This window comes from Rhizopus delemar, genomic scaffold (assembly GCF_000149305.1).
Source record: "Rhizopus delemar RA 99-880 supercont3.14 genomic scaffold, whole genome shotgun sequence".
In the NCBI taxonomy this organism is placed as follows: domain Eukaryota; kingdom Fungi; phylum Mucoromycota; class Mucoromycetes; order Mucorales; family Rhizopodaceae; genus Rhizopus; species Rhizopus delemar.
In genome coordinates this window covers 251,989-263,620 of record NW_027137840.1, presented here as the reverse complement: position 1 = coordinate 263,620, position 11,632 = coordinate 251,989, and the positions used below count along the sequence as shown (strand labels likewise).

General features: G+C 31.7%; 3 protein-coding genes across 3 annotated transcripts; 2 read left to right on the top strand and 1 right to left on the bottom strand.

The window, feature by feature from the left end:
- Window positions 1-416: 416 nt before the first annotated feature.
- Window positions 417-1,009, top strand: RO3G_14436 (uncharacterized protein; the record flags this gene model as incomplete). Its single annotated transcript, XM_067669020.1, has 2 exons — window positions 417-547; window positions 682-1,009. The coding sequence occupies 2 exons, from the start codon at window positions 417-419 to the stop codon at window positions 1,007-1,009; spliced, it is 459 nt and encodes a 152-aa protein (XP_067525121.1).
- Window positions 1,010-4,934: 3,925 nt separating this feature from the next.
- RO3G_14435 (uncharacterized protein) lies at window positions 4,935-5,364 on the bottom strand (the record flags this gene model as incomplete). The annotated part of the gene is made up of 2 exons (XM_067669019.1): window positions 4,935-5,044; window positions 5,256-5,364. The coding sequence occupies 2 exons, from the start codon at window positions 5,362-5,364 to the stop codon at window positions 4,935-4,937; spliced, it is 219 nt and encodes a 72-aa protein (XP_067525120.1).
- Window positions 5,365-8,989: 3,625 nt separating this feature from the next.
- Window positions 8,990-10,714, top strand: RO3G_14434 (uncharacterized protein; the record flags this gene model as incomplete). Its single annotated transcript, XM_067669018.1, has 1 exon — window positions 8,990-10,714. The coding sequence occupies one exon, from the start codon at window positions 8,990-8,992 to the stop codon at window positions 10,712-10,714; it is 1,725 nt and encodes a 574-aa protein (XP_067525119.1).
- Between the last annotated feature and the right edge of the window lie 918 nt (window positions 10,715-11,632).

Sequence of the window (11,632 nt, the reverse complement as noted above, 5' to 3'; positions counted from 1 at the left end):
TAATTAGACTGAGATCAAATGTTATTTATATAACAAAATAAAAAAAGAATCAGTTAATTATCAACTGATTTCTTCAGTTTATCCGATAAATGTTCTGTATACATTTTTGTTAAAAATGGCAGTTAATCAAAGAGGGTAGGACCCTTTATTATCCGCAAGCACGGACAGAAAACGTACTAAAATAATGCGGGAATTGAATAAAGTTCAACCACGTTTTTAATAAAAAAAAGAAGCCCTTATTTTGTTCACTTTTTTAGGTAATGTTGTGCAAACCACGTTATTAATACAAAGGACGATCAGTGCGTTTTATTACACAAGATCTTAAAGTTTATTATATAAACGCGCAGATCTTTTAGACTTGTCTTTCTTTCATTTTCTCATCACTTTTTTATTTCATAAAAATAAAAATAAAAAATATGGCAAACACAAGTAATTTGTCTGCTATAAATTGCAAAGGAAGACAAGTCAACTTATTAAATGAGGATAAAGAAGATAAAAAAAAACGTAAATACCACTGTACTGAATGTCAAAAAAGCTTTACTACAAGGTTTGTGTGTTGTATGCAAGCATGAATAAAAAATTGAAAGAATAACATGCCTCCTTTAGTGGACACTTAGCAAGACATTTTAGAATACATACTGGGGAAAAAAATTTCTGTTGTTTATATCCTGGCTGTCCTAGCAAATTCTCTAGACAAGATAATATGATGCAACACTATAGAACACACATGTCCGTAAAATCAAGAAGGAATCGTTATTACTATCACTATTTCCGTCAACAAGAATATGATTATTACTATGGCTTATCCCCTTCCTCGTCACACATGCAATATTCTCCTCCGATATCAGTATCAACACCGCCATCCATTACCCAATTACCCCCTATGTCATTACCACCAACGCAGCAAAAACCTCATTTATTCGATACAGATTATATAAATACTAAACCAAAGATGGGTACAGATTACGTATCTACTTCTACATCAAAATATTTTAACAACCTTGACTGAAATTGAATAAGAACTATGGAATCAACATGTTGAATGAAAAAAAAAAAAAAATGAAAAAAAAATGAAAAAAAAACTTAAGTTATATCTCTTTCTCTAACTTAAATTCTTAAATTGAATTTGACCCGATAATGGAGCAAATGTGCATGTATGACTGTGCAATTGCACAATAAGTTGGCCAGAGCTGAAGTTTTATGTAAATGTTATGCAATAAAAATATCACTGTTCTCTTTTGTTTTCTATCCGAGCGTCTTGTCCTCTCTTTCATAGAGTTATGATTTGATTTTTAAAATGTGATAATCAAGAAAGGCTAGGCAGATTAGGATCCTTTATTTTTATAAGCCTGTTATTATTGCTTTTGCTCTACGCTTCCTTAACGCGGTGATACAATTCACCTTAGACTACTTTGTTTCTCAATATGGTACTTTACGGTTTATATAAACCTGAGTTTTTCAATTCAATTGAGTGATTTTACTTATTCGCTTGATTTGAGAAAAAGAGAAATTTAATACTATATCCTATGTTTTATTGCTCAGAAATATATTTTGTTGTGAAAAAGAAATAAAGCTCTATATTCTGATTTTCACATGCTCATACCACAAATACTTTATTTTCCATATTCCTTGACTTCTCCCAATTGACCTTTGTTTCATCTGATCTGACATTGTAATTCTCAGTGAATTCTTTTGTCTTATTTCTTTGCTAATAATATAATCATCCAAATTGGAACTTTTTCATGTATTGCTATATTGCGAAAACGCGACTATAATCTACCAATTACTCTGGACAATCCTCCTATAATTTCGACAAAAAACTTGGTGAGGTCCTACATTAAAAATAATGGCTATATTTATTAAATTTTTTGCAAAATTCAGGCGGCTTAACCTCAAAAACACTATGTATTAATACATAAAGGGATTAAGAATGAGTTATTGTGTTGTATCAGATCATGAAATGAAGACTGTCAAAATCATTACAACATGAGTAAGCTAGTAGTGCTACGCGCAGTTTGATAAACGACTCATGTATCTCCATTCTTATAATCAAAATACTACAAAGAAAGCCTAATATATTCTTGAATAGCAGTACTTACAGGTAGATGTAATTATTATTACTTGAATAAAAATACTAAAAAGTTTGTGTTTTACATGTATTGCTTCTATGAATGTGTTGACAGCGACCTGGATCCTATCATGATTTATTCTTTCAAATAGAATATATTTAATATCATTTTCTAAAATAGTGTACAAACTTAATTTAGACTTTATAAATTAATTGATAATGCTGCATATTGATATTATTATAATTAAAATTATTATTATTACTATGTTTTCCAAGTATTTGACAAAAATAAAAAAGCAATCGAGAAAAGAGGAAGAGGAAATTTTGATGGGTTAAATGATAAAATATGGCAAACTAGTACTCCTTATGAAATTATAAGTTATCTTGTTGTGAATTTACCATTGTAATGTAAATATCTAAATCTCTGAAAGAGAAATTGTTTCCTCTACAGAAACTTTTCATGTAAAAGCTTCTGGATACCCTTTGTTTATGAGAACATAATTTGTAATATCAAGCATATTCTTGCTTGCATTAACGTCTCGTTGCCAAAATATTCCGCAGGTTTACAGTTCAGAAAACTGTTGACCGGCTTTCCTTCATGCTTAGCCTTTTTCTTTCCAACTTTCTTGTACAACAGCTATTGAAAATCTATCCCCAGATTAATAAGTCAAGACGAAATTGAATGATAATTGGAATAGAACCGTATTTGGGAAGTCAAGTATTCATTTATATATACTAATGCACAATGCATTTGATTTTGCCGTACAAAATATTGATGGTATCGGAGAAGACTTTTTTCCATGAAAATGCAATTCTTCTTCATTTCAACATCTTGAGAAATCAAATCCAGGCATATTGGTCATAAAGGTTTGTCTTTCAGTAATCGTTATCAGCAATATCCAAAAGAAAATGATTAATTATCTTGATGTTCAATTCCTATTTAAAGCATAAGACCATTATCCATTATCCATTGCATATGTGTCTTTCGTTTAAGCTTACAAGATAAATAATTTTTATTTTTCTGTGAAAATAACACAATATCCTTTTTTTCAAAGTTTGCAACAACGTTGTTTAAATAAGCTATAGCTGTCACAACACTCAGCTGACAAAGTATCACCACAGCCTTTAAATAGATAGTCTCCTAGGTTAAAGATAACTGAAGGAAATCTGAATTTGAATCCACCAAAAGCAAGCATAATTGAGAGGTTGAGTACCAAAAAGTGTTGTTGAACAGATAATTATGATGAGCTAATGCATTGTTATTCATCAAGCAGAAAATGATAAATAATTGTACTCCAAATAGTACGTATCTAATAAAGTCGGATAGCCTGAGAACATGATCAATGAAAGCAACTTGATACTGTGGCCATATAACAGATGACAAATGGACTTTTTTGTATGACATTCAAGGACATTCCCAGCTTTTCTACCATCGCTTAATCCATGGTCTTGTTATAATATTCTCAATCTTTGAATCTTGATTTCCTGTGTCCCTCTTTGCCACATTTGCTACAAGTGAGAATTTCTTTCTTACCATGCTTCTCGAATTTCAATCGCTTCCTCTTTCCTTTTGACTTTGCTACTTTTATTTCATAATCATACTTTTCATATTGATGTTTTCTTTTTCTTTTTTTTAAAATATCTGTGTATAACAACTATCTAATTATATTTTATCAAGGTCTATGAACTCATTAGGCTTATCATAAAAAGGACAAGCATTTAATGCTTTAGGTTCTCGGCCATGCAGATTATAATCTCTGCATAAATTTTTCTCTACTTTTATGATGAAGTATAACTTCCAGTAAAGTTTTAATTACTTCTTAAATCTTTTAATTTAAAAACACCTTCAATATTCTTTGTGTGTTTAATGCTAATCTTTTGCATAAAATATTTGATTACTTCTTGGTATTTTAATAGCACAAATGTTTTACTAAAAAAAGAACATATAAGTTTACTCTTTGAAGACCTATATCTATGAAGATTTTTTTATCAAAAAACATTGATCAATGAAAGTATTAGTGATGGAAAAGCATTTACAGCAACACAGAGTCTTAGTTGAATGTATATGGTACAGTCATACACAGAGGGTAGTCTTAAATTGAAAGACAGCTGTAAGATACGTATTCTCACAATAATATCCATACTTTTCTTCATACATATTTGGTAAATAAACCTATCCAAAAATAAACTTAAAAAATACGCAAATTGAATGTTATTGTTTGTGATATATTTAAGAGACCTTGACTTGTTTTTGTAGGCAAATTTAAGCGCTTATCTAACTAGACAGGTAAGTATTTATTAATAGCGTTGAAAAAGGCTCATAAAGGACTTTCATAAGAAGTAATCTAAGATATGATTGTGAAGCTAGTTAAAAATGCACTCCGTTTTCTGGTATTAAAACTGTGGAGTTATTATGCGCTTTTATTAAATGGATGGCTATAGAAAGAAAGTATCAGAAAACAATAACACCAGGATATAAGCATAACTAAAATGAAAGTAAGACTTAGGTATGTCTATTTAGTTAATGCCAATTTGTTGTATGCACACACAGTATGTACAGATTTATTGGTTTTTGCTTTAATTATCTTTGGTTGATATGAAGGAGGTTAAGACAGAATGATGCGAAAAAGTTTACAATGTGCGACTACTTTTGGGATTTCAATAGTATGTTCACATGTATATTAAATAATATTTTTATTATGACAGTAAAAGTATATCATCATCACGTATTGAACCACTGTTTTATACTCAATGATATAAACAGCCATCTTGGAGGAAATATTGCCATATGCAATTTGTGCAAAAACGAAAACATTGAATTCATATGTATGAAAGACCATTGGTTTTTCTCTTCTTTGTTACTTATTCAGTGATGAAGACATCGAAAACGAGTGGGATTGTTCATAAGCTTTAAGTATTCTTCTGATGACTCCATGCAACCTTGTCCTGGGACCAGACTACTGTTTCTCATCAAGCCTATTTATTCATCTAATATACAAATTGAAATCCCGAGTATACAGTCGCTTTTCAATATCTTCATCTTCTTTCTTTTTATTTTGTGACTAATGGAAATATGTCTCATGTTGGGTAGTGTATCTTAAGAAATAACAATGGCTTTCCCAACTCGTTTATTTTTATTTTTGACTTGAGGATCCTGAATTCTTCAAAAATTAAAGCGGATACTCACCTGTAGAGAAGAGCAGTAAACTGTAATGCTGAGCATGCTGTAGCTGTTGAGAATCCAGCAGAACAATATCAATACTCCTTAGTATTTCAACATATTTACCTAAAGACATTTCAATTTAAGAATATCTGAAAGCAATTCAGGTGATGCTTGATCTTTGCTATCTTGGGAAAGTAAGTAGTCGGTAGTGAGCGTGATATAAAGTAGGAAAATTAAAAGTGCAGAAGTTTCTTGTTTGTAGCGTGTAAATAGCTTCTCTCCTGGCCAACGAAAATTAGAATCTTGCTGGTATTTAATATCTTATGATTGAATAGATCAGTGACTTAGTATAAGAGGATACAGGATCGCGAGCCCTGTATTTTTTGCTCTTTGGTTTTTTTTTTTTCAGGTTCATTGACTTTGATATCGTACTGAGTTACTTTTTGAGGCTTCAGTACCAAGTTCAATAAGCTCTGATAGGACCCCAAACATATATAAAGAACTGGTTATTACCAATTTATAAATCATTTTGCTTCCTTTGTTAACAACTGATTCAAGATTGTTTTCCATGATACGCTTGAAAGCGGTTTGTTAATTTGTGCATTTCAAAAGAAAAAAAGTATTAAATACTACTAGTGTATTTGTACAGTTCTAATTAATTAATTTGTAGAATAAGGCGTAATCCTTGATAAAGGTATATCAAAGAGCATTAATCATACTTATTATAGGACTTTTCTCAAAAAGCACACAACTCATGTATAAATGCCTTCGAACTGAGAACCGGTTGCATTTGAATTAATCCTTTAAGTTCTAAGATTCTTGGGTGGGCCTTTAATTCTTATAGTCTTCACATTGAGTAAAAAGCATAGAAAGCTCATTGCATATGAAAGAATTATTACTATGAATAATAAGCGTCAGCATTCCCAAAAATATAATTTCTTTATCAAATACATTCTATTTCTCTATTTTTATTTTTAAGTCTTACTAAAATACTAGCATCGTCCAAGTAACACACGAGATTCTTCATCGAATCTTACCACGTTGATAGCACATCAACTCCAAAAATTAATTGTATATTCTAGAGAATAATTTTATTTCTTTGAGTATTTGCCACAGCGGAACTCATTAAAAATTAAGATGAATAGATATGTCCCTATCAGTTCGATTTTGCAGGGTCGGACCCATACTTTTGTTTTGAAACGCTGAGGTTGTACAAAACTGTTCAGCATTTGACAGTCTAGAATTTGTTTGTTTGTTTATATCGTGAATGGATTAGACAGAAAATCATTTTTGCTTGGGATAGACGGAGACTTGGTTGCATTCAACCTGAGAGATATGTCTATTGATGTACAATTCCTATTTTTTTCTCTCGTTTATAGCTAGTGTTTTACATCTACAAGACTTCGAAAGAGAAACCCTTTGTGGTCGGTGCCTTTCATTGTTGTACAAAACAATTTAGGCATAATCCTTATTAGACTCCATACAGTGTAATTGTGTAATCTTGGGATCATGTTGTTTGGGCTTGTAGTTTTATAAATGAGGTGCAGTCTTTGGTGTGTGATAGCACGAGACTTGCTTTAAATGATACTATTTTTGCTTGGACTAATGGTTTTTAGGCAAACAATAAAAATGCAAATACTTGAGACTATATAAAAAGAGTACAAATATGTTATATCAACTTATTTTAAAAAACAATATCATCGTCATATCCAGGCGTGATACGGTGGATTCATGAAAAACAAAAAAAGTTTTTGTCAACAGTCTTTTACGTCAGTAGTTACTGCGCGGGGGTCATTTTACATTTGATTGAAAGGCGTCTATTATGTACTTTAATGTATGGATTTCAACAAATAATTGGAAATGAGAACTGGATATATAGTTGAGAATAAGTATCACTTAATATGTGTAAGCACTGCATTATCAAAAATTTTATATGGTTCTTAAGTAGAGTTATCCTGTATATTTCAAGTTATGATTTTATTGGCTACTAGATAACTTTTAACCATTATCTTCAATCATCAGAGAATTTATCTATTATAGTAACATATGGTGTTACAATATTATCTGTTCAAATTCCAAAGCCTTTTTAAATCTTTAAGACTCATGAATACACGACCCCTTCAATGAGTCAAGATTACTAAATGTTAGCAAATTTTAATTCTTTACAATAATATTCTGCCATCAGCTTCGACTGTCTTTCATCATTTCTATTGATTTTTTTACAGGCATATTTTTATCTTTTTTTTTGGGACAATAAACCTCATTCTCGGATACAGTATATGTAATTTTATGTTTGTTTTCGGCTACATTCATTCTCCTAGTATGTTATTTTGTTTCCGAATTGTTGTACTCCAAAAATAGTCATTATATAGAAATCGAGCATTACTAAAGATTAATAGTGTGAGTATATGGGGATATAAAGATATTAATATATATACATCTACTAAAGTAGGCTGATGAATGAAGATCAGGATTATATATTAGACTATGTAGATATCCGCATTATAGTGTGTAGCATTTAGTTAATTGCATAATACGTAGAATATTGTGCCAACTGCAAGGCACATATATTAATATTTACACTGTGAAAAGGATACAAACTATGAACATATGTTATTAAAAAATCATCCTATATCATTCTTCATCATTTCTTGTGAACAAAATACTTTCAATGGTCCTTCTTAGGCTGTACATCATTTACTCTTAAAAATAAACAAGACATGAATACTTCTGCTTGCTATCCAAAATCTTTTGTTAAGTCTCTATATTAGCTTGTGAACTATATGCTTTTTTTTTATATGAACAAGACCAAAAGAAGTCCTATTTCCTTCATTTTTCCTCTTTTTTTTTTTTCTTCATATAATTATAAAAGTTTTCTTTTAGTAATGACTGAACTAGTATTGTAAATGAAATTGAACTAACGAATCATAATTTGCGTGCTTCCGGATTCTGTAATAAAATCAATTGCTTAGCACATGTTTCCATCAATAAATACCTGTTTCTCCTTTTTATCTCTCTTTTTGTGTTAGCTTCTCTTAGAGATCGTGTTTCATAAAAACAATATGTTTTACTTTAATATAATCCTCTTTATCTTTTCCTGGAATATAATTCTCCATGCTCTCGTATTACCCCTTACATCAGATATAGATACTATATTATCTCAAAGGATAAAAAACATAATTGTGCATTACAACAGTTCTCTAATAAATGTTAACAAGTGGTAATGCATACACTACATATATTTAGTAATTTCATTAACTAAGAACAAATATAGGACAGGCTCAATGAATAATATGACAGGGACATGGCCAGATGTAGATTATACATCGGGTTGTAACGCAAGGTATAATACAGAACATGATTTAAATCGTTTCAAAATGAAAATCTTATGTATTTCAAAGAGTAGCAAACTGGCCAGCCCTTTCACATTTATCCAGGATAGGTAAATATATAAAATAGGCCAGAACTTTGACACGCGTCTAAATATGTTTTTATGTAACAAACAATTAGTTACCCTAGCAGTAGGTCACACTATAAACAAAGACGATAACACGCTTTTGTCAAAAGCTAATTTAGCGCTCAACTATTGGCTTGATCATGACTTTACAGAAAAAGACTGCATTGACAAAGGTGGTAAAAAAGGTTCCAAATGTTCTTGCGGAACACCTGGATTGTGGAACAAAAATTGGTATGATCAAGAAATAGCGGTCCCCAGACTGATTGGACGTATTTGTTTATTAATGAAAGATGGTTTGACCATGTCCCAAATAAGCGGATGTAACACAATCATGAGCCGCGCTTTTGCTATAGCAGAGCTAAAAAATACGCCACTCACTGGTGCCAATTTGCTGGATGTGTCATCTATTGGAATCTCACTTGGATTATTGAACAAAAACCTTGATATATTAACAAATGCTTTGAGGCTATTTTATAGCGGTGTAAAAATAAGCGATATAGTTGCCAAGGATGGAATTCAATCAGATGGCTCTTTTATGCAACATAATGGATTGTTATATAATGGAAACTATGGAAAGGACTATATTAACGATCTTCTGGATGTGTTTATAGAGACAAAAAATACTGCTCTTGCGCCTTCTCCTGAAGTTCAAAGAGATTTCGAAACTTTAATAGAAGGAACTGAATGGATGATTATAGCAGACACGAAATTAGGCGCTTTATTATGGCAATACAGTGTGATTGGTCGCATGATTTCTTTTCGCTACTCAGATAGACAAGCCAGTGGTGGTGTAAAAATTGATATTGCAAGTATAGCGGAGAGTACTGAAGGGTGGGAAAACGAAGAAGCGTTTAAACAGATAACAGGTCGCCTACAGCAACCAGCATCAAATGCAAACCAAGGTCAACTTATTGGAACTCGCTATTTTTATAATTCTGATTATATGGTTCATCGTACTGCCAACTATGTTGTTACAATGAAGATGTATTCATCTCGTACGGTCAACTCAGAGTGCTTAAATGTACAAAATCCTTTTGGGTTTCATTTAAGTGATGGTGCTATTTTCAACTATTTGAATGGTGATGAATATAGAGACACATTTGTAGTTTGGAATTGGAACCTTATTCCAGGCATCACTGTCAACGTTGGAGGAACAGCTTTGACATGTACAAAAGTGAAAACAAAGGGTAAAAAAGATTTTGTAGGAGGCGCCACAGACGATAATACTGGTATCACCGTTTTTGATTACTTGAATCCTACTAATGGCCATCTATCGTTTAAAAAGACAGTTTTCTTTTTCTCTTCTGCATATGCCATTCAATTAGGATCTGTTCAGTCTATTAATTCGTCTTCTCCTCTCGTAACTGTATTAGATCAGCGTCTCCAAAATGGAAACACTTATATTAATGGGAAATTACAAAGTGGAAATATCGATTCTACAACAACACAAACTCGTAGTATTTGGCATAGCGACATTGGCTATTATTTCCCGCAAGAACAACCAGTTTATGTAGAATCTAAGAAAAAGGTTGGAAACTGGTCGACAATAGGCATATCTAAGGGAAAACATAGTGAGACTTTATGGACCTCGTATATTGAACATTCAAACAGCCCATCCCCTGGACTTTTGACTCAGTACATTGTCCAACCAGGTGTTCAAGAAAGCAATTTCCACAGTAATGTTCTAAAGAAAAAAGCACCTATAGACTTAGACTCTTCAGAAACACCTCAAGTCAACGCAGCATATAGTGAGCAGGATGAAACAATCGCAATTGCCTTTTGGACTTCTGGACAGTACACAGCTCCTTGGAAATCTGCTGAAATTTACGTTGACAACCCATGTGTAGTATTATTGAAGTGTATTGGAAGAAAAACATATCGCATTACAGTTGCAGATCCTTCTCAAAAGCTAACTACAATCGGCTTATCCGTCAAGCTTGATGATTCAGAAAATAGGAATATAACTGTTAATTTACCTACTGGCATTTTAGCAGGCAAAGCTATAGTTCAAATTGTTGAGTTTTAGCATAGATGAACAGCTCCCATTTGAAACAACGTTAAAAACTGTGTCGAAATAAAGCCATTGTACAATTAGTTCTTTATAAAACCTAAAGCTTGATTGTATCTTTAATGATGGTTCTGTAATGTACCTCTTGACTATAAATTCTGCAATTTTACTATAATAAAGTTTGCCCTTAAAAAAAAAAAGGTTTTGTAATGTATATTTCATGTTGACATACAAGTGAAATCTTGCAAATCGGATTCAAATTACAGTCACCTTTTGCACAGGAAAATAAGCAATTTGATAGCTAATGTTAGGTTTTTGTGATCAATACAGCTTCTTTGAATTTCTATGTTAGTAGATCAACATATTTTGAAGTAGTAAATTCATTTTTCTCAGAAATTCATAGCTATTATTCATCATTCTATCTTTTTATTCAAAAATTATTCTATTTACAAATACATTTTATTCATTAGAACCTAACACGTCTCTTCTTCTTTGCTTCTAATGTTTTCTTCTTTTTATCCAACTTGCGCTTTGCTGCGAGAGTTGGGTCTGTAACGGCAAGAAGAGCTTGTTTTGATCTACGTTCCTCTCTAACTTTAAGCACCTGTTGACGTACTCGTTGGTATACTGCGAAATATACAGTGGGGCCTGCCTTGTTTTGTAATAAGTTAAGAACTTCGTTGCCCAATTGTTGTAAAAGATGCTAAACAAAAAAAGATTAATAATTTTTGTTACTAAATCAAAAAAGAGTGCTTATCAAAATTAGGATCCTTATTCTGTTCATCGTTTACTGTTCTATATATCGGAGCAATGACTGGCATCAGATAAGGAGGTGATTTCTTCGGTCGTCATTATATTACACATAGCAGCAAACCATTTAAAGATGGACGATCGGTAAGAATATATGTAAATAAAAAAGGGCGGAAAAGAAAAAAT